The sequence below is a fragment of the Chiloscyllium punctatum genome, chromosome 41, assembly GCF_047496795.1.
Source record: "Chiloscyllium punctatum isolate Juve2018m chromosome 41, sChiPun1.3, whole genome shotgun sequence".
Lineage (NCBI taxonomy): Eukaryota > Metazoa > Chordata > Chondrichthyes > Orectolobiformes > Hemiscylliidae > Chiloscyllium > Chiloscyllium punctatum.
Window position 1 is genome coordinate 8977103 of NC_092779.1, and position 24320 is coordinate 9001422.

Genomic DNA, 24320 nt, shown 5'->3' on the forward strand with positions numbered 1-24320 from the left:
TACATCTCATCTTCATGCAGTTTTACACTTTACTTCAACTTTTGCACTTCATTGTCACGTTTAATTAACTCTTAACAGTCTGGTTTGATGACATCACTTTTAAACCCAACACTACAAGGGATTGCCTTTTGAGCAAAGGCTAAGCAAGTTGGGATTCTACACACTGGAGTGCGGAATGAGAGGTGATATCATTGAAACATATTCTTAAGGGGCCTGATAGGGTAAATGCTGAGAGGATGTTTCTCCTCATGGGAAAGTCTAGGACCAGAGGGTATAAACTCATAATAAAGAGATGAGAAGGAATTGCTTCTATCAGAGTTGAGAGTCTTTGGAACTCTGGCACAGAGAGGTGTCGGGCAGAGTACCTGTGCATATTTAAGACTGAAAAAGATTTGTGATCAATAGGGGGAATAGAGGGTTATGGGGAAAGGGTAGGAAATTGGATTTTAGGAATGTCAGATCAGTCATGATCCTATTGAAGGCAGAGCAGACTCAAGGGGCTGAACAGTCTACTCTTGCTCCTATTTCCTAAGGTCTTATAAAGTAACAGTTTAAACAAACTGGTTGCTTCAAAAATCAAAGTGACTGACACACAAGTGAGAAACCAGAAGTTTGCCATTTATCTTTCAGTTACCATTATAGGCAATGCAATTTCAAGTTCGGACTTGGCTTTCATGTCGTATCATTAGCCCTTTTTGAACCAGTCATTGATTAAGTCTGGTGGAACAGCACATGTTGAACTGGTAGTACTGTCATAGAGTCATAGAGATGTACAGCATGGAAACAGACCTTTTGGTCCAACCCATCCATGCTGACCAGATATCCCAACCTAATCTTGTCCCACTTGACAACCTTCCAATTCTTATACCCATCCAGATGCCTTTTAAATGTTACAATTGTACGAGCCTCCACTACTTCCTCTGGCAGCTCATTCATACAAATACCACCGTGTGTGAGAAAAAGTTGCCCCTTAGGTCTCTTTTATATCTTTCCCCTCTCACCCTAAATCTATGCCCTCCAATTCTGGACTCCCCCAACCCAGGGAAAAGACCTTGTCTCTTTAACCTATCCATGCCCTTCATGATTTTATAAATCTCTATAAGGTCACCCCCAGCCTCCGAGGCTTTGTAGCACCTTACACACACACACATACACACACACACACACACACACAAAAAGCAAGAAAACTGGCTTCTCCTGGATTGGGCTGGTAAACGGGCAGATTTCATTTGTTCGAAAATGCCACATGTGTCAAGATGTTCAAAAGATGCCCTGAAACAAGGTTTGCAGTTTTATGCTGAAATAAAAATCACAGCAGATGCCTGTTAGCATGCACCACTAATTGCCAGATTACCATTCCAGAGATTCAGGAGGTCAGGAAGGGTCACAGGGAGCACCAATCACTATTCCGATTTGAAATTCCTTCTCTTTCTCCTGCACTGAATTCAAAACATCAAAACCATTCTATAGCAAAAAGAAATCATTAAAACATTCTCCTAATTGTAAGACCACAAATAAGCTTATTTTCTTTTGAAATGTCAAATTTCATCTTCTTTGTGGCTCACTCCTTTCTTAAAACAAATTACCCCCTTCTCCAAGAGAATTTGACAAGAATTCAAGAAAGTCGACAAATGTTATTAATGTGTTAACATTCTGACAAGTTATTTTATAAAAAATACATAATCCAACTGAGTGAGCAGAAAAATTCTCACAGGAAGCCTTATTTAAAAACAGCTGCGTGAAAAGACTCTTGTATATTTGGAGGCAGGATCAATGCTTTGTGTCAAATTCTTTGAGAACAAAATGAGTGCAAAGGCCTTAGGAATCTTGCAGCTTTATATACAGTCCGTCACCATGGAACTGGATCTAAATAAAACCAATAGGAAATGTCTATCTGAAACAAAGTCCAATTTTACCAAGGCATAGAATCTGTGGGTATTCGGATCGGTCTTAAAACTTTAATCATATCAAAAAGTACATTAGGGTAGCAAACCACTTCCGAGGTTAGGATACATTAAATGCAAGGGCAAGTGCGTAATATGCAAAAACACTAAATCCTGATTCAATCGTAAAATCAGTGCATTTAATGAGCTCTGCTTCAGTCAAGTTTCAATTACAGGTAGCAGCACATCTTCAGATTATTACCAATGCTGAACATGCCAAGTGTTTTTTTGCTGTATGTATTTATATCAAGTGATGAAATTAATTGGTTTAATAGTAATGGTACAAAGATTTACACTCAATATACAGTTTTAATCAGAGCAAATCTGACCAAAAGCACAATATTACTTCTTGAACATTTTGCATTCCATTCTGGGCAAAATGCTGGTCCCATAAAGCAGGGTTTTTTTTTTGATGAGGAAGGAGGTATTTTATTGATCTATTATCAAGGTGTTACAGATGTCAAGTTGCACGTGAGCGCGCGCACACACAATTCCCCAAAATAAAAAAAACAGGTTAAAGTAAAAAAAAAAGCTGTTTTGAAAACTAAGACTCCAAACATCCAAGTGGGAAACCAAATAATTAAAGGTAAAATAAGCTGCATTCAAATGCGTGTATAAATAACAAGAGACAAATCACCCGGTCTAGATAATGCTTCCTGGTCAGGACTATGAGCTTCATACCTCATTGATAAAAGAGTGGAACACCATCTCTCAGGCTTGTTGCACACATTTCATGACTCCTCATTCACTTTCACATTAAAAATAGGTTATGTCCCCAAAGGCAAACGTGGCTCGAATTGCAGTTGTTTAAGGAGGTAAATATGCCACAGTTTTCATGTACTCATTTATTTTCTGCTCTCCTCAGTCTCACTGGGATCCTTCTCCTGTTGCTCTCTTTCCCGCCTCATTTCTCTCAACTCCTGTCTGTATTTCCGCTCAATGAAGCGCTTCTGATGAGCCATCTGGGGAAAGTTATCTGGTGCAAAGGAGGAAATATTTTATTAATGAACTATACCCTGCAGCGCTTCAGGAATGTTACAGTGAAACTGCAACAACAAAAAGTATTCACTCAGAAATACAGTATATAAAAACACAACAACATTGAAAATAAATCTAGGGCAACTTGCTTGGAGGCAAAGACATCCTTCTATAACTGGTGCATCAGGTCAAACGATGGTCAAATGACCGGGTGACACCAGTGATTTCGCAAAATGTGGTGGGTATGAAGCTGAGGGTGTGAGGGGATGAGTAGATACCATTCTCTACCTTTTGGAACAAGTGCAGAGACTTAAGTCTGCAGCCTCTAAGTTTTCTGTGTGCAGCCATGCAGTAATTTAATGGGGCTGACTGCGGTGCAGCAATGCAGCTGAATGGAACAATTGTCTTTTAGAAAACCGCATGCAGCATAAAAAAAACAAGAGCTTCAATGAGATGGGGACAATTGTGTGAAGAAAGGTTGAACATGCATTCATCGGAGTTTAAAAAGTGAGAGCTCATCTTACTGCAATATAATACTAGACTGTGAGAGAGCTTGGCAGGATGGATAGTGAGAGGTCATTTCCCCTTGTGGGGGAGCTGGGTGGGGTGGCAGGGTTTCTGGATAAGGGATTGCTCATTGAAAATGGAGATGAGGAAGAATTTCTTCTCCTGCAGAGGGCTGTCAGTCTGTGAAATGCAAGACCATAAAGATATAGGAGCAGAAGCAGGCCATTCAGCCCATCGAGTCTGCTTCACCACCCAATGAGGTCATGGCTAATCTGATAATCCTCAAGTCCATTTTTCTGCCTTCTCACCTGCGTTTCACCATCCTGAGGGAAGAAGTTCCTCTTCATCTTTGTCTTAAATGTGCAACCCTTTGTCCTCAGATTATGCCCTCTGGATCGAGACTCTCCCACTCGGGGAAAGCAACCTCTCCTCAACTATCCTGTCAAGCCCCACCAGAATCCTGCACGTTTGATTGAGGTCACCTCTCATTCTTTGAATTTCTACTGAGCAAACTCAGCCACTTCTCATAAGGAAATTATTCCATATATAATTAGTCTTGTGAACCTTCTCTGGACTGTCTCCAAGGCCACTTAACTTTCCTTAGATAAGGAGACCAAGACTGTTGACAGTATTCCAGCTGTGATCTGGCTAGTACTTTATGTAGCTCTTAGGAAGACCTCCCTGTTTTACCCTCCATTCTCTTTGATATAAAGCCCAACATTCCATTGTACTTCTTGAACCATTTTGTGATTTGTACATAGTAATCCTCAAATCCTGCTGCTGCAGCTTTCTGTAGTCTTTCTCCTTGAATATATTCAAAACCAAATTCAAAGGATATTTTTCAAGCAACAAGAAAGTCAAGGATGATGGAAAGGAAGGCAGTAAAGTGGACTGAGGCCAAATTCTGGTCAGCCATGATAATACTGAGAAGTTAAGCAGGCTGGAGGGGCTGAGTGGCCTCCTCCTGCTCCTAGATCTTATTAAACTGATGGGCATGTTGCATGGACATTTGTATAAAATTCATTGGGCAAGTTAAGAACAGATGAAAAAGACTGCTTTGTTGCTGAACTCTCTACTTGATATTCCATACCCCATATCTGTTGTGATGAACTGTTAAAACATTAGTAACAGATATTTGGGGAGTAATTTTTAATAAGGCAGGTGCAAATAAACAGAAAATATTGCATAGAGACTGAAAACAGACAGAACTTTAAGGTTGTATACTTTCCTGGTCATGTCCTGATGGTTTCAGTGCTGCACTGATAAATGCAAGTCCACTAAAGTCATGCAGTTCAGTAAAAATGAAGCAGATTGTATATCCATTTCCCTCTCTCTCTAAACATGAGTTTAATGTACCTGACATTAGACATGCAATTCAAGCCAAACTCCCCCACTTTCTGTTGTCAAGCACTTGTGTCATTGCAATCTGTTGCAGAAACATTCTCTTTTGAATTTTTCTGTGGGTCACAGTGCAAAGGCAGCATCTGACCACTACATGGTGCTATTTGACATCACTCTAAATAGCCTTCACTACCTAGTAACTTCAATGAGAAGAACTTTAATTCATCTTTGACTTCAACTCTCCCCCAACTCTTCACTGTATGCGGCGTCCCATCCCACAACCCAATCGCTCAACATGAAGTCTGTTCTCTGGCTGGAAAACTGTGTTTCAAGTCCCACACCAGAGACCGGAGCCTAAAAACCTTGGTTCACATGCGAGTACAGTACTGAAAGAGTGCTCCACAGTCCAAAGGTGCTGTCTTTCTAATGAGGCATTAAACCAAGGCCCTATGTCCTCTCCAGTGGAATAAAGAGAATCATAGCACTATTAAGAGAAAATGAGTTATCCCTTATGATTTGATTTTGATATGCAGCGTTTGACATGATCAATAGCTGAATTTTCCTCTAATGTATTGTCGATCGTCTGTTGTTCAGTTGTGTGTCATTGGGTCCCTTTTTGTACGACCAGTTGAAACCAAAATATTTCAGGAATGGTTCCACGTTGATGACTTAACAGTCAGGGAGGGACTGGATATTTTCTAACTAATCTGTTCAGAGCAGCTATTATAAACTTCAGGAACAGGTGGGACTTGAACCCAAATTTCCTGGCTCAATACCACTGCACAAGAGGCCTATTTCCTCCTCAACACATCCAACTCGTTTCTTATCAACTGCTTTAGAGATGTTATTACAAATCTCTGGAACAGGTGAGACTTGAATCTGGGCCTCCTGGCTCAAACCTATGGACACTGTCACTACACCAAAACAGTTCTTTAGGGACTTGATTGTGTACAAGCTCTGGAACAGGAACCAAACATACAACCTTCAAATTCACAGGCAAACGTACCATCTGACCCACAATGAAACTACTGCGCAGTTTTAAAAAAACAAAACCTATTTTTCTGATCAACCTGTTATTACACACCTCTGGAGCAGATGCGACTTCAACCCAGGTTGCCTGGTCCAGCGGTAGGGATACTACCACTGTACCACAAAACACATTACAAGTGAGCAATTCAATTAGCACCCACCACCTGTATCCAATTAAACATGATTAGCATACAATTAACATTCTGTAACACACTTTATCAGAAATTTAGAAATCTAACCAACTGGTTCCCCAGTTAACCAGCCTAGCAACCTCAGAGTCAGGATGTAAGTCAAGGGCCTGCTAAGAATATTGCTGGGGATGATGAATAACCTTCCTGCAACTGATAGAAGGTTTCCTTGAAGCAGAGGAGACAAGAGTGTGGGGTGGGTTTATGAGACATGATGGAGAAATATAACATGATGAGTTTAGATAGTAAGGTAGACAGCAGAAACATTTGCTGTTAGTGAAGGGATCAATGACCAGAGACATTGATTTAAGGTAAGGGGAAAGAGGTTTAGAGGAGATGCAAAGAAATTTTTAGACATGATGGGCTAAATGGCCTTTTTCTGTGCTGTAGATCTCAATAAAATTGAGGGATCTTGGGGTCTATGTCCATAGATCCCTCAAAGTTGCCGCCCAGGTTGATAGGGTTGTTCAGGCAACATATGGTATGTTGGCTTTCATTGGCAGGGGATTGAGTTTAAGAGCTGCGAGGTTATGCTGCAGCTCTATACAGCCCTGGTTAGGCCATACTTAGAATATTGTGTTCAGTTCTGGTTGCCTCAAATCAGGAAAGATATGGAAGTTTAAGAGAGGGTGCAGAGGAGATATCCAAGGATGCTGCCTGGACTGGAGGGTATGTCTTATGAAGAAAGGTGGAGGGAGCTAGGGCTTTTCTCATTGGAGTGAACCAGGATGAGAGGTTACTTGATAGTGGTGTATTAGATGTTGAGAGGCATAGATAGAGTGGATAGCCTGAGCCTTTTACCCAGGACAGAAATGTCTATCACGAGGGAGCATACTTTTAAGGTAATTAGAGGAAGGTTTAGGGGAGATGTCAGAGGTAGGTTCTTTACAGAGTGGTGGGTGCATGGAATGCACTGCTGGCAGTGATAGTAAAGTCAGACACATGAGGGACATTTAAGTGACTCTTGGATAGGCACATGGAAGATAGTACAATGAAGGGTATGTAGATTAGTCTGATCAGAGTAGGATAAAAGGCCAGCACAGCATAAGGAGCAGTAGGGCCTGTACTGTGTTGTATTAGACTAGATTACTTACAGCGTGGAAACAGGCCCTTCGGCCCAACAAATCCACACCAACCCGCCGAAGCGTACCCACCCACACCCATTCCCCTACATTTACTCTGCACCTAACACTGTGAGCAATTTACCATGGCCAATTCACCTAACCTGTACATTTTTGGACTGTGGGAGGAAACCGGAGCACCCGAAGGAAACCCACGCAGACACGGGGAGAATGTGCAAACTCTACACAGTCCATCGCCTGAGGTGGATATTGAACCCAGGTCTCTGGCGCTGTGAGGCAGCAGTGCTAACCACTGTGCCACCGTGTATTGTTCTATGTTCTATATCTCTACTACGATGGGTGGCCTGGTGGCTCAGTGGTTCGTACTGTTGACTCTCAATGCCAGCGACCCGATTTTGATTCCCACCTCGTGCGACTGTCTGTGTGGGTTTCCACATTCTCCCAGTGTCTGTGAGGGTTTCCTCTGGGTGCTCAGATTTCCTCCCACAATCCAAAAATATGCATGTTAAGTGAATTGGCCATGTGGAATTGCCCATAATGTTCAGGGATGTGTAGGTTAGATGCATTAGTCTGGGGTAAATGTGGAGTAGTAGGGGAATGGGAATGGGTCTGGGTGCGTTAATCTTTGGAGGGTCAGTGTAGACTCGTCACAATACCACAGAATCCCTACAAGACAAGAACAGTAACAACATTGCAAATTTGTTTGTTGGCAGCCTAAGCAGCAATGTGGTTTGGCAGTACAGAAATGTGAATTGCTGAAAGCAGTTGTCAAAGTTTATTGTCTTGCACTCATCAGGGCAATTCACTAGAAATACCAAAGTAAAAGGAAGCAATATTTGTGTTATAAGTACAATATAAAAGCTATTTATCCTGTACTTTGGAATTTCTTGCAAATTGTCCTGCTGAGTACTGAATGAAAAACTTCAATAAAATGTCTTTTGTCAATACTTGAACACTTATGTTGCTTCACAGAGGTCTTATAATAAAGAGAGGGGTCAGTCAGCCATTGTGTCCACGCTAGCGCTCCAAATCAGCATTATGATTTTGTGCCAATGTCTTGCCTCTTGCAGGTATTCTTGCACATTGGATGACTGTGTAAAAGCAAGGCCCAATTGAACCAGCGTCCAATTGCTTCCAGGCAGTTCCACTCACTTGGAAGCAGAAGGCAAATAAATTAGACAGACAGCATGATAGCTATTTGGAAAGAAAGAAGCCCAAAGTAGGAAATATCAAGCATTAATATATTTTAAGACAGATATAATCTAGGCAGGTCAGGAGTGATTACAAGTGATTACAAGATTAAAGTAGGAGAAATTAATATAACCTATCAAATATGAAGGCGCTTTCATATTGGAAATTTATAGCTCATACACTGAAAATCAAATGAGCACAAGATGAACAGGAAAGTTTCACTTGATGGGGGTCCTTTGTGACTGGTTTTCCCTTAACTAAATTAACAATTCTACAGCCTTGACAAATCTTATTCAATTCCACAGAATACTTGATTAAAAAGTTGAGCTTGATTGTGGATACGTGTGCGCAGGCATGAGAGAAAGAGCATCTTACACACTCTGAACGTGTGAGAATGCCAATTTGCTTTTGCCGATTTAAAGTGGACCAAATAAGGTTGGGGAACTAGCGAAAGCATTTCCAGCAAACAAAAACAGAAATTGCTGGAGAAACTCTGATCTGGCAGCACTTGTGGAGAGAAAGCAAAGTTAACATTTCGACTCCCATGGTCCTGAGTTTCTCCAGCAATTTGTTTTTATTTCAGATTTCCAGCATCTGTAGTTTTTTTTTGTTTTATTAAAGCATTTCTGGTGTTGTTGTAATTTCAGGTTTCCAACATCAATAATATTTTCACTTTATGATTAATTCACTGCCACCTGTTCTTCCGCTCTGGCCTCCTGAGAGAAATCCTGCTCTTCTCTTCACTGTAACTTGTCTGTTTGTCCCTTTCTCCCTTGTTCATCTTCACCACTAGGCCTGGACAAAAGCCCATGAATCTGACATGATAGCCAAATCTTCCCTCTCCATTGCTGAGTGTCTCTTGCAGTTTTTGGTTGTCTTTCAGATCTCCAGCTTCTGCAGAAGTTGAGGTGTTTTAGATGAATTCATAGAACTCAGCACAAAGCAGAGGCACAATTAGCCCAGTGTCTCCAACTAGGGGACACAGTCTCAGAATTAGGGCAAGACTGTTCAGGAGAAATGTTAGGAAGCATTCCTACACACAAATGGAAGATGATGTTTGAAACTCTCTTCCATAAATGGTAGTAGATGCAAGATTAGTTGGAAACTTTAAATCTAAGATAGAAACATTTTTATTAAGCAGTAAGGGACTGGGCCAAAGGCAGGTACATGGACTTCAGCCACAGATCAGCCATGATCTTATTGAATTGTGGACCAGACTTAAGAACTTCAGCCATTCACCTTCTCATGATAATCTTGCTGCGTAAGTGATGGAGAAGTGAGTGTTGAAAGTTATAATATTTGGGTTGTGGTCTGTTTACGCAGCTGCAATCAAAAGGGGACAAATAATGAGGCTGTTTAACCAAAAAACCAAAAAAAACCCCAGAGTTTTACTTTCCTGCACTGTGAGGTTTCAAGAATAACCTTCAATCATCCACCCACACACAAGCTCTTGGGAACAGCCAATAAATTGGAGAAACCAGAAACTTTGTGAAACTTTAAGCATTTTTTTTAAAAAAAGAAACAAACATACAAATTGTGTTGCTAATATAAAACCATTAAGACAAGGGAAAGTGATTAGACTCCCCAACCATCAGAAATGTCCTTCCTGCATCTAACCTGTTTCGTCCTGTTCGAAATTTATAGATCACAATGGAATCCTCCTTCGTTCTTCTAAACTCTACTGAATACAATCCGAAGAAAAAAAACAGTTCTGTCCTCATACATCAGTCCTGCCATCACACGAATCTATTTCGTCACCTTCACTGCACTCCCTCGATCCTTCCTCAGATGAGGATATCAAATCTGCACATAATATTCCAGGTGTAGTCTCATTGATGCCCTATATAATTGCAGGAAAACATCCTAGTTCCTGTACCTGAAGCCTTTCACTATGAAGGCCAACATACTGTGTCATTATCTCAGTAATAAAATGCTTGGTGAGAAGGTCCACTGTGGCCTTTCCTCATTTGGCAACCATTACGGCCACTGCGTGGTCAGTTAATGGCCATTTAAAGGCGTCAACGGGAAGCACGGTTGGGGTGACCGGTGCAGATGTTGGCCTCTGAAACCCAGTCCTCTGCCCTTGCCTGTGATCCAACTCTCCCCAGAATACGATGATTAAAAAGAAGAGCACTTAATTTCTCCTGCTGCATCCCCCCAAGGAGTAGGTCTTGATTGGTGGGTGCATTACAGATCCCAGAGGATGCAGGCCTCTGACCGTCTGTCAGCTTTTGGCGATCTGGGACGCTGGAGTCCAAGTTAGATGGTCACCTTCGCTCATCTATCAGTTTTATCAGTAGGTAATCAGTCGTGTTCATCTCACAGCTGACGAGATAATGAGCAATGTACCCACCCCAACAAAATATTAGAAAAGAACACTCTTCTTACAGCAAGATAACGTCTATAGTGTATAGCTAGTATCATCCTGAATCATCTTCATATCGCAAACTTTAAAAGGCTTAAAAAAATTTTAAAGCCAATGTTTTACATGGAATTCAAAAACATCAGACAAGGACAGAATTCGGCTCAAATGAATATCCGGATATGAGAAAATACAAGGGCTTTTCAATATATAGGCTCACCCATGAAGACCAGGCACACGGGTAATGATGGTAGCAGTGAGCATAGGTAGTTTCACCTGATTTCCCTGTTGAAATCATTGGCACATAAGACCATAAGTTGAAGGAGCAAAGGAAGGCTATTCAGCTCGCAGTTGCTCTGCCATTTAATGAGATCGTGGCTGATCTGAAAATCCTCAGTTCTACTTTGCCGCCTTATCCCCATAACCCTTGATTTCCTCACTGATTTAAAATCTCAGTCTTAAATGTACTTAATGACCAGCCTTGACAGTCCTCTGTGATAAAGAATTCCACAGTTTTACTACCCTCAGACAAAAAACTCCTCCTCCTCTCGGACTTAAATGTGCAACCTCTTATTCTGAGATCACGACCAATGGTCCTAGACTCTCCCACAATGGGAAAGGTTCCCACATCAACCATGTCAAGCTCTCTATTAACCTTTCACACAGCATCAGGTTATAGTCCAACAGGTTTAATTGGAAGCACACTAGCTTTCGGAGCGACGCTCCTTCATCAGGTGATAGTGGAGGGCTCGATCGTAACACAGAATTTATAGCAAAACTTTACAGTGTGATGTCACTGAAATTATACATTGAAACATTGATTGTCTGTTAAAATACAGTGATAGTTTCATTTCTTCCATGTGTAAATCACAGAACCTTTTTTTTTAGAGTTGCATTCTCGGGTTAGCTGTTAAAAATGGTGATAGCTAGACAATATGTTGAAGGTGTTAGCCCCCTGTGTTCTCTGTCTATGACCCGATGTTTAGATTGATTCTAATCTAAAAAGTGAGATAACAGAGTTTTACATAAATTCATGCAGTTTTTGAGCTCAGAGTTCTACATGAATGTATGTAACTTTTGAGCAAAGTGCAATGTAACTCTGCAAGTACAAATTCACCCCACAAAACATATGTGTGCATGTGGGTCTTTGTCTGTCTGTGTGTGTGTCTCTGTTTCGGGTAGGGATTGTGAGTGTGAAAAAGTGTGTGTATAGTGAGTGCAGAGTGTCTTAAGCATGTGTGAGTGTGGGAGTGTGTGTGTCTATAAGGGTGTGTGTGGGTGTCTGTGTGTGTGTGTGTGTGTGTGTGTGTAGGAATATCTGTGTGTGTGTGTGTAGTGCAATGGTGATCACCTGTAATGTGACATGAACCCAAGGTCCATATTAAAACAGCCATCCCCTATGGACAAGCCCTACGCATACACCGGATCTGCTCAGATGAGGAGGAACGTGACGGACACCTGGAAGTACTCAAGGATTCCCTCACAAGAATGGGGTACGATGCTCAACTCATCGACCGCCAGTTCCGATGTGCCACAGCAAGGAACCGTAATGACCTCCTCAGGAGACAGACACATGCTGCAATCAACAGGGTACCCTTCGTTGTTCAGTACTTCCCAGGAGCTGAAAAATTATGCCATGTTCTTCGTGACCTGCAACACTTTATCATTGAGGATGAGCACCTCACCAAGACCTTCCCCACACCTCCACTACTTGCCTTTAAGCAACCGCCAAACCTCAAACAGATCATTGTTTGTAGCAAACTGCCCGGCTCTCAGGACAACTCCTTACAACCCTGTCACGGTGGACGCTGCAAGACATGTCAGAGTGTGGACATAAATACCACCATTATGGGTGGGGACACCTCCCACCTTGTACATGGCAGGTACTCATGCGACTCAGTCAACGTTGTCTATCTTATACGTTGCAGACAAGGATGCCCGGAGGCATGGTACATTGGGGAAACCGAACAAAGGCTACGACAACGGATGAATGGGCACCGCACAACAATCAACAGACAGGAGGGTTCCCTCCCAGTTGAGGAACACTTCAATGGTCCAGGACATTCAGCCTCGGACCTTCATGTGACCATCCTCCAAGGTGGACTTTGGTTCAGGCAGCAGAGAAAAATGGCCGAGCAGAGGCTGATAGCTAAGTTCGGTAACCATACGGAGGGCCTCAATCGGGACCTTGGGTTCATGTCACATTACAGGTGATCACCATTGCACTACACACACACACAGACTTAAGACACTCTGCACTCACTATACATACACACACACACATTTTCACACTCAACCCCCACCCCAGACAGACACACACACACAAAGACCCACATGCACACATATATTTTGTGGGGTGAATTTGTACTTGCAGAGTTACATTGCACTTTGCTCAAAAACTGCATATATTCATGTAGAACTCTGAGCTCAAAAACTGCATGAATTTATGTAAAACTCTGTTATCTCACTTTTTAGATTAGAATCAATCTAAACATCAGGTCATAGACAGAGAACACAAGGGGCTAACACCTTCAACCAAATCATCCACCGACCCTTCGCATCAACCAAATCATCCACCGACATTTCCGCCACCTCCAAAAAGACCCCACCACCAGGGATATATTTCCCTCCCCACCCCTTTCTGCCTTCCGCAAAGACCGTTCCCTCCGTGACTACCTGGTCAGGTCCACACCCCCCTACGACCCACCCTCCTATTCTGGCACTTTCCCCTGCCACCGCAGGAACTGTAAAACCTGTGCCCACACCTCCTCCCTCACCTCTATCCAAGGCCCTAAAGGAGCCTTCCACATCCATCAAAGTTTCACCTGCACATCCACCAATATCATTTATTGTATCCGTTGCTCCCGATGTGGTCTCCTCTACATTGGGGAGACTGGGCACCTCCTAGCAGAGCGCTTTAGGGAACATCTCCGAGACACCCGCACCAATCAATCAAACCGCCCCGTGGCCCAACATTTCAACTCCCCCTCCCACTCTGCCGAGGACATGGAGGTCCTGGGCCTCCTTCACCGCCGCTCCCTCACCACCAGACGCCTGGAGGAAGAACGCCTCATCTTCTGCCTCGGAACACTTCAACCCCAGGGCATCAATGTGGACTTCAACAGCTTCCTCATTTCCCCTTCCCCCACCTCATCCTAGTTTCAAACTTCCAGCTCACTTACTGTCTCCTTGACTTGTCCGACCTGCCTATCTTCTTTTCCACCTATCCACTCCACCCTCTTCTCTTTGACCTATCACCTTCATCTCCTCCCCCACTCACCCATTGTACTCTATGCTACTCTCTCCCCACCCCCACCCTCCTCTAGCTTATCTCTCCATGCTGCAGGCTCACTGCCTTTATTCCTGATGAAGGGCTTTTGCCCGAAACGTTGATTTCGCTGCTCGTTGGATGCTGCCTGAACTGCTGTGCTCTTCCAGCACCACTAATCCAGTATTTGATTTTCAGCATCTGCAGTCATTGTTTTTACCTTCAACATATTGTCTAGCTATCACCATTGTTAACAGCTAACCTGAGAATGCAACTTTAAAAAAAGGTTTTGTGATTTACACATGAAAGAAGTGAAACTATCACTATATTCTAACAGATGAAAGGCTTAACAGACAATCAATGTTTCAATGTATAATTTCAGTGACATCACACTGTAAATCTTTGCTATAAATTCTGTGTTACGATCAAGCCCTCCACAATCACCTGACAAAGGAGCGTCGCTCCGAAAGCTAGTGTGCTTCCAATTAAACCTGTTGGACTATAACCTGGTGCTGTGTGATTTTTAACTTTATACACCCCAGTCCAACACCAGCATCTCCAAATCATGTCTATAAATCTTGTATATTTCAATAACATTATATTATTATATTATCTTTAGAATCACAGAATCTCTACAGTGCAGAAAGAGGTCATTTGGGTCCAATTAGTCTGCACCAACCCTCTGAAGGGCATTGTTGTTTGTAGCAAACTGCCCGGCTCTCAAAACAACTCCATACAACCCTGTCACGGTGGACGCTGCAAGACATGTCAGATTGTGGACATAGATACCACTATTAAGCGTGGGAACACCTCCCACCTTGTACATGGCAGGTACTCATGTGACTCAGCCAACGTTGTCTACCTTATACGTTGCAGGCAAGGATGCCCGGAGGCATGGTACATTGGGGAAACCGAGACCCCCACCCTAATCCTGTAACCCCACATTTACCCCAGCCTGCACATCCTCCTAAACTCCAATGAATATAGTGACTGTCTCCCAATTACAGCCCTTTGTTCTGGTATCACTCTCAAGTGAAAACACTGTTTTTACATGGACTCGATCAAATTCTTTCAGCATTCTGAAGACCTCTACCAGGACACACCTTAGTCTTATCTGTTCTCGAGAAAAGAACACCAGACTGTTCAATCTCTCCTGGCAGGTTGCAGCTGAGTTTAAATGTAACTTTCTTGCTTTACCTGCACTTCCTCCATAACCTTTTCTGCAATATGGAGACTACAGCCGGTTATGGTATTCAAACCTAACGTTAGATACAAGTTTAACGTAACTTTTCTGCTTTTTAATTCTATTTCTCTAGAAATGAATTCCAATGCTTGGTTTGTCCTTTGAAGGCCTTCAGCACTGCTTTTAGTATCTGTTCATTTATAACCGCCAGAACCCTCTTCCCTTTTCTCCCCCACCCCTCATAGCAGCAGGGACCTGGGTTCAATTCCACCATTGGACATTCTCCACATTTGTGAATGTTTCCCCAGGAAAGGGTGGATGGAAAGCAGCTGTTCCCCTTGGTCAAAGGGTTAATAACAAGGGTGCATAATTTTAAGGTGAAAGGCAGGAGGTTTCGAGGGGACTTGGGGTAAAGGTTATTCAACCAGATGGAAGTAGGGGTCTGGAATGAACTGCCATTGAAGGTAGTTGAAGTGGGAAACCTCATGATCTTTAAAAGGTACTTTGATGAGCACTTGAAAAGTCATAACGTTCAAGGATAAGGGCCTAGTGCTGGAAAATAGGACTAGTATAGATTTAGTGCATTTTTGGCAGTATAGACTTGATGGGCAAAAGGGCTTCCTCTGTACAGTATGTTTCTATGATTATGTAGACTCTTCCTCAGCGTGAGGTGGACACTGTCTTTATAAAAGGCCATGATTCAGAGGTGCCAGTATTGGACTGGGGTGTAGAAAGTTAAACATTACACAACACCAGGTTATAGTCCAACAGGTTTAATTGGAAGCACTAGCTTTCGGAGTGCTGCTCCTCACAACCACCTGATGAAGGAGCAGCACTCTGAAAGCTAGTGCTTCCAAATAAACCTGTTGGACTATAACCTGGTGTTGTGAGAGTTTTATCTACATAAAAGGCAGCTTGTTTGCAAATTTGGTTTGTTATTGGAAGCAATGGCATCCTCTATCTCAAATTTATGCTCTTTTATATTCATTGAAAAGCACTTCTGATGGCAATACACTTTAGTGAACGGATTTATTCAGTATCCACTTCAATTTAATTATCTGCCTTAATTTGTGCATTGCAAAATAGTTCTGATTGAAGTTTATCACTGAAATGAATCCACTCGTGTACAGTATTCACAATACCCCCTAATTGGAAAATTATTTTTATTTGTGTTTAATTTTTCTACTCTAACCAGTTAATTTGATTGAAAGACTGGGTTTTACTTTATTCATTCATTTACCTTTTGTTAAAAGCCCCACTGTTAGCATCAGTAAATTAATAATTTACATGCATTTTGACTGCCTATGTGCTCAATTTCCACCTATTATCATTTTACTTCTCTAAACACCACAATATGCTTGCACGGGCACTATCCCGGGGTTGTAGCAGACCCACCACAATACTCATTCCTGCTCTCATGGGGCAATGCCATTGAAATCTTCACAAAACTCACTCCAGCTGTCACTGAAGAACAATTTACCCGATTGGTTTCACTTTCAATTGGTGTCATTACTGTGGAGATGGGGACAGAGGTGGGACTGCTGGATACATCACAAGGGAGTGAGCAATGATTGTCATCTGAAACACATTGTTAATTTCCAATTTGTCAGAGACACACAAAAGAGAGCATGAATACAAATATGTAAGGACTCTGAAAGTAACAATGTTTGCCAAGTGACAGAATCCAAGAGTGTGGAAAAGTACAGCGTGTCACTTTACAAGATACAGGTTGGAATATTAATGCCATTCAAAGGTGAACTTGGTCACACTTTAAACAGAAATCTTTGCCTCATTTTATAAGCATTGCAGATGGTGGATATCAGAAATTAAAAAAAAAGAAGTGCTGCAGAAATTCAACAGGTCTGCTAGCATCCATGGAGACAGAAACAGAGTTAATGTTTTGAGTTCAATATGACTTTACATGAAATGAACCATTAACTCAGTTTCTCTCTCCCGATTGCTGCAGAAACTCAGCTGCTCTAGCAGAATCTCTATCTTTTTTTCTCACTGCCTCATACTGCCTGTACTCTGTGCATCTTGGAAGGCTTTAACTTGTTGCTAGGGAATGTGCGAGAGTGGCCTTGGAGAAAGCACCATGTAATTTTGCCTTCTCACTCTTGTCCAGGACTGCCTTGAAGATCGGCCAAGTAGTTTGTCATGGAAGCAAGGGCACAATCGACAGTGAGAGATTATCACACCAAAATACCCAGGCATCATATCACTGCCTGCAACGCACAAAACAATTCAACCAACACCACAAAAATGAGTGACTAGATTTTAAAATGATGACCATTTGCTGTAAAAAGTTTTGGAAATTTCAGGATAGTGAAAAATGCTCAAAAAAAAAAGACAATTCTTCCTCTCTCTCACTTTTTTCATCTTTTTGGTATTTTAAAGAAATACATCCTGTTATTTGTGGGTCACATAGGAGGGCAGCCTCAGGAGGTAACACAGGCTCTGATCAGAGGTGACTTTGTGATCTCTCCTGTCATTCCAGTAGCAACAGAGTAAGGCCGAGGCTGGTATGGAGATTCCCAGCTCAGTAGAAGCACCTTTCGTTTGGCGGGCATGCTTGAGATGGTGGTGATAGTTGAGGGGGAGGGTGTCAGTGATCAAAGCCAGAGGCTCAGTGTCTGCGGGCATGAAATACTGCACTCATCACCCAAATTATTGATGGTTTGGAAGTTAACCTCTTTCATCATTTTTTCACTTCATCATCACCTCTGAGAATGTTTCAATGGTGGTGTCCTTGCAAATTTCCGATAGTGCCCACTTCCCCCAGTTGAGGCTGTCCAGGTGCAACAGGGACAGCAGCATACCAATCACCCTCAATAATTTGACACTTGGAGCCTCTGTGGTCAAATCACAAGACCGTGATAGAGATTGTCCATCTTTCCACCACATCCCAACGTCCCCAGAAATTGATTAATCACAATCTTGAGCACGGTCATTGACCGAGCTTCCTCAGCCCTCTTGGGATAGAGAATTCCAAAAACTCACTACCCTTCAATTGAAGGCATTCCTCCTCTTTTTAGTCCCAAAGGGCCAACCTTACAGTCTTGAGATTGCACGTGACCCCTGTTCTGAACTCGCTAGCTGTGGAAAACAACTTATATGCATCCGTCAATCAAGCCCCTTGGGAATTTTTGCTCCCTCTATTTAATTCACAGGACATGGGCGTCACTGGTCAGCATTTATTGGCTGTCCCTAGATGGGCGTTCAGACAGCTGTGGTGAGCTGCCTTTTTGAATTGCTGAAGTCTGTGTAGTGTAGAGACACCCACAATGCTGTTAGGGAGGGAATTCCAGGATTTTGATCCAATTATATAGAAGGAACAGCAATTTATTTGCAAGTCTGTCCAAATACGCCTGTAAAAATTCAGAGTTTTTCAGTTTATTTAATTACTTTATTTATTCATGGGATGTGAATATTCCTGCCTGAGGCAGCATTTATTGTCCATCCTAATGGCCCTCAGAGAAGGTGGTGGTGAGCAGCCTTCTTGAACCTGCAGTCAGTTTGCTGTAGTTAACACCCATAGGGCTGTAAGGGAGGGAGGGAGTTCCAGGATTTTGACCCACTGATAATGAAGGAATGTGATATATTTCCAATGTGCTGCACAAGCACAAGAATGTGTGTCCAATGTTAGATGCTCTAATCAGATCATCTCCCAACCTTACTAAATTTCAGGGACAATATGTCCAGTTTACTCAATCTCTATTCATTACACAATCCTCTGGTTCAGTCAACCAGTCGACTTTACCATGATTCTACTTCTACTGGGTTAAATCATCCTTCCTTTGGTTAGGAGACCCAGAACTGCACATTGTACTCCAGCTTAGATTCTCCCAGTGCTCTGGGTAGTCATGAAAGAACTAAAAGTTCTTTTCAGGCTGGGAATCAATTCTCCAGCAATACAGAAATGCAACAACATTTTTTATTTTCTTTTTACTATAAATTTGCCAAAAGCTTAAAGGCATGAGGACAAACTATTTCAAGTCAAACCTATTTGTTCTTATAAATTTCACAGGAACACATTGGCAGAAAAAGACAGGGATAATAAATTGATTTTTAAATGACATCTCATGTGTTTTAGAAGTGCAGGAAGGGCTTAAAAAAGTGCCTGTTGTTGTGAGCTAAATTTATAAAGAAATCAGAGGAACTTTACACAGTGGATCCTGCCAGGAGTAATAGCAGATTCTGAAATGTTGACCATTGTACAGAGAACAAAAATTCTTCAGGAGCAGTGTGGCTCAAACAGCATCCAATATTATCATTATTTATAATACTACATTTGACAAGAACAATGGGATAAAGTTATTAAGCAATGAACACCTCTAAAAAGAGGGAATCCAACCACTGCTCTTTGACATTTAATCATTGAATCCTTCATAACCAATATTCTGGGGGTTACTGCTGACTAGAAACTGAACTGGATTCGCCAAGTAGATGGCAGGTCCGATTTTAGGAAATTCGGCATTGAGTATCTCATCTCCTGATTCCCCAAAAGTCAGCAGCGTGATGTACGGGATCCCCACTTGCCTCCAAAAACAGTCACGAAGCTTACACCATCCATCATACATAGACTAAAGAAGTTGGGTCTGCTCTCCTTGAAGAGATGAAGGCTTAGAGGAAATCCGATGCAGATTTTCAAAAGGGGGCAGAAGAGATGGGAGAAATTACTCCTGCTTGTAGAAGAAAAACAAGGAGAGGGCACAGATTTAAAATGATGTGCAAAGGCAATAAATGTGTTGTGAGGAGAAATACCTTTTCACTCTGAGTGGTTAGGGTCAGGGATGCGCTGCCTGGAAATGTGGTGGAAGCAGGTTCAATTGAGGCATTCAAGAGAGTATTGGGTGATTAATGGATCTAAGTGGTGTGCAGGTATACAGAGGAACCTCAATTATCTGGCATTCCATTATCCAAATTTCTGACTATCCGGACAAGATCCAAGGTCCCGATGCGTGGCAAAACGGTGTTATCCGGCATTCAATTATCCAAAGGAAATACTCAGTTGTCAGTGTTGTTCAGATAATCGAGGTTCCTCTGTATAGGGAAAAGGCAATGAGAGGCCAAATGGTCTCCTTCTGCATTGTAGCAATTCTGATTCTGTGACATAGTGGTACAATGACTGGTGCTCCTAAATAAAACTGTTAAACAAACTTACGGCAAAACAGGCATTAAAATTTGTTGACAGAATCTAAGACATGAGAAACTCTTCCTCAAGAGAAGTAACAGCAACATACTCTCAAAAAATGGTGGAAAACTTCCAAGAGTCTTTGTGGGCCCAGGTTCTCATTACGGGCGTGAAGAGGATGAAGATCATGTGACCGTACAAGCTGATTTAATATCAGCATGCAAAGCTCTTAAAAACTACACTGTGATGTCCTCAAATTGAATTGTGTGGAGTGTGCCCAAAACAGAAAGAAGATTTAGATTTTTGTCAGTGACACAAGTAACATCAAACCTCTGGCTTCGTACATTAACAGAACAGACAGAAACTGAAACAGCTTAAAACTATACTTGGTGGCTGCACTATCAGAACTGTATAATTGAGTATACAAATATGGCTCTCAGTCTAAACTCTTGTTTACAGAATTAATGATCTCTCAACAAAATGTAATCAAAGAATTTTTTTCCTCCAAGAATAGGATGGCGAGTCAGCCAACATACAGTGTCGGTGTTCCCACTTCTGAGCCAGCAGGCACAGGTTCAAGTACCTCTGGAACAACTGGTGTCTTATCATATCTCTGAACAGTGGTGCTGGAAGAGCACAGCAGTTCAGGCAGCATCCAACGAGCAGCTCGTTGGATGTTGCCTGAACTGCTGTGCTCTTCCAGCACCACTAATCCAGTATTTGGTTTTCAGCATCTGCAGTCATTGTTTTTACCATATCTCTGAACAGGTTGATTAGAAAATATTGAATGAATTAGAACCAAAAAGTGGCCACTCAACTCTTGAGACAGCACGGCCATTCATTAGGATCTCGGGTGATCAGATTACTCTATAGACGCACTTACCTCCAGTAATATTTCATCGTTATAAATCAAGAATGCACTTACCTCTGCATGAAAAATCTTCAAAGATGCTGCTTCTACTGCCTTCTAAAGCTTAGCTATCTCAAAAAAGGTCTCCTCATTCCTGCCCTAAGTGGGCAAAGCCTTATTTTTAAAAGTGTAAAGGACTAGTTCGAAGTTCTTCACTCAGAGGAAACATCCATTTTACAATTACCCTGTCAAGCCTGCTCAGGGTCTTGTCAATTGCAAACAAAGGTTCTGACTCTTCTAAACTCCAGTGAGACAATTCTGTGACCAATCGTTCCTCATAAAACAAGTCTATGTTTCAACACACACACAAAAAATGAAAAACTCGCATTTATTTGGCTTCTTTTACCACAAGATGTCCCAAAATGTCAGTCATAAAGCACAGAAACTAACCCTTCGGTCCAACTCAGCCATGCCAACCAAGTTTCCTAAACTAAACTAGTCTCACTTACCTGCATTTGGCTCATATCTCTCTAAACCTTTCCTATCCATGTATTTATCTAAATGTCATTTAAATACGACTACCACTTCCTCTGGAAGTATATTCCACAAATAAACCACCCTGTGTGAAAAAGTTGCTCCTCAGGTTCCTTTTAAATCTTTCTTCTCTCACCTTAAAAAATATACCAGCTAGTTCCGAATTCCCCCACCTTACCTATGATTTTATAACTTTCAGAAGGTTACCCCTCAACCTCCAATGGTCCAATGGAAAAAGTCCCAACTTATCCAGCCTCTCCTTATAACTCAAATTCTCCAGGCCTAGCATCATCCTGGTAAATCTGCTTTGAACCCGCTCCAAATTAATAATATTCTTTCTCTAGCAGGACAACCAGAACTGTACAGAGTGCTCCAAAAGTGGCCTCACCAATAATTAATACAATCTCAACATGAGTTCCTCCCATATAGCTTCAGTGGACAAGTATTTCAGATATTCTGAGGCAAACAGTAATGTTTTATTTAATCAAAAACACAACTCCCTCTCCTCTCTTATCTCCCTTTTTATCCTTTCTATAGCATGAAATTCACTGAAGATATCACGTTCCAAGCCCACAACCACTTCCATCTGGAAGGATAGGCAGCAGATACATGGGAACACCAGCACGTGCTCCATCCCCTCCAAGTCACTCACCATCCTGACTTGGAAATATATGGCCATTCCTTTAGTATCACTGGGTCAAAATCCTGGACACTCTTCTTAACAGCATTGTGGAACTACCTACAGCACATGAACAGCAATGGTTCACAAAAGCCTATGAGTGACGCCTGACTCACAGCTACATGGTCAACTTGTAACTGCTCTCAAGAACAATTTAGGGATGGAAGCAGGCATGGCCAGAGACACCCATATCAATGAGGAAAAAGAAAATTTACCCTCCAGATGGATGGCTGTGGGAATTCAATTAACACAACTCTGAGGGGCTGCTTCTCAGACTGCATGAGCTTCCCCTTCAATAGCAAATGATTCACGTGAATTGGTTAAAACAGGACAGAACATTCTGGATTTCAAGTTTTCTATGTGCTCTGGAAAAATGGTGAGGTGCTGAGTGGACTCAGACTGAGTAAACAATCCGAAAGAATGCTAAAAAATTGCATTCATATTTGTAATCATTTAAAACCAGTTCATAAATGGTGACAGAACGATAGGGAAGAGGGAGCATGGGGACAGGTCGCTCAGGTGGGGTGAGGGTTCACAGGGACAGGTCACACAGTAGGGAGAGGGACAGCACAGGGACAGGTCACTCCGAGGGAAGAGGGAGCACGGGGACAGGTCACTCAGTGGGGAGAGGGAGTACGGGGACAGGTCACTCAGTGGGGAGAGGGAGCACGGGGACAGGTCACTCAGTGGGGAGAGGGAGCACGGGGACAGGTCACTCAGTGGGGAGAGGGAGCACGGGGGAGGGGGCAGGTCAGTCAGGTGGGGAGAGGGAGTACAGGGGCAGATTGCTCAGCAGGGAGAGAGAGCATAAGGAGGACATGCCTCATGCAGTATTCCACCTCCATGAGTATCAAAGAACAAAGAAAATTTACGCACAGGAATAGGCCCTTTGACCCTCCAAGCCTGTGCCTCCTCTATCTAAAGCTGTCATCTATTTTCTAAGGGTCTGTATCCCTCTTCTTTCAGATATTCCTTAACCCTGTTTGTTAAAAATATGTCATGACCCCTTTTAGCCCTCTTAATTCTTTGTTTCAGATTGGTCCTACATTCCCGATGTTCTTCCGAAACACAGTCCGTCTTCAGTAGCCTACACCTTGTCAATGTTTCTTTTTCCCTCTTAGCTAGTCTCACAATTTCACCTGTCATCCATGGTTCCCTAATCTTGCCATTTCTGTCCCTCATTTTCACAGGAACATGTTTCTCCTGCACTCCTAGAAGCTCCTTACAAATTCTCCGCTACCTATACCTCTAACACTAAGTGAATCCTGGTAAATGTTGGAAAATTAAAATTTCCTATCACTACCACCCTGCTGCTCCTACATCTTTCCAATAATCTGTTTACATATTTTTACCTGTAATTCACGCTCACAATTGGGAGGCCTGTAATAAAGTCCCAACATTTTTATCGCAATGTTCCAACTTCTGAGCTCTGCTCACAGTGCCCTCCTTCAGCATAGCCACGATATCCTCTCTGACCAGTAATGCAACTCCTCCACCCCTTTACCTCCCTCTCTATCCCACCTGAAGCATCGATATCCAAGGATATTTAGTTGCCAATCATGCCCTTCCCTCAACTAAGTTTCAGTAATATCCATCACATCATACTCAGGTACTAATCCAACCCCTAAATTCATCTGCCTTACCAACTACACTTCTCACATTAAAACAAATGCACCTGAGACCACCTGTCCCTTTGCGTTCATCATCTGCTTCCTGCCTACTCTTCCCCTTAGTCACGCTGACTTCATTATAGAGTTCCTTACAGGCTTCAGTTACTACCTCTTTATTGTCCACTAACCTCATTTGGTGCCCATTTCCTGGCCACATTAGCTTAAACCCTGCCAACAGCATTAGCAAAAGCACCTCCAAGGACATTAGTTCCAGTCTGGCCCAGGTGTAGACTGTCCAATTTATAATAGTCCCACCATCCCCAGAACCAGTCCCAATGTCTCAAAAATCTGAACCCCTCCCTCCTGCACCTTCTCTCAGGCCAAGTGTTCATCCTGCCTATTCTTTCATTTCTACTCTGACTAGCACCTGGCACTGGTAGC

General features: G+C 42.4%; 1 protein-coding gene across 4 annotated transcripts in view; it reads right to left on the reverse strand.

Annotated features, from left to right (window-relative positions):
- Positions 1-2061: 2061 nt before the first annotated feature.
- drosha (drosha ribonuclease III) overlaps positions 2062-24320 on the reverse strand; it is a 172181-nt gene continuing 149922 nt past the window's right edge. For all 4 annotated transcript variants that reach the window (XM_072560332.1, XM_072560331.1, XM_072560333.1 and 1 more), the window contains exon 32: positions 2062-2919. In XM_072560332.1, coding sequence (XP_072416433.1) covers positions 2789-2919 — 131 coding nt within the window. In that variant the 3' untranslated portion in view covers positions 2062-2788. The remainder of the gene's footprint in view (positions 2920-24320) is intronic.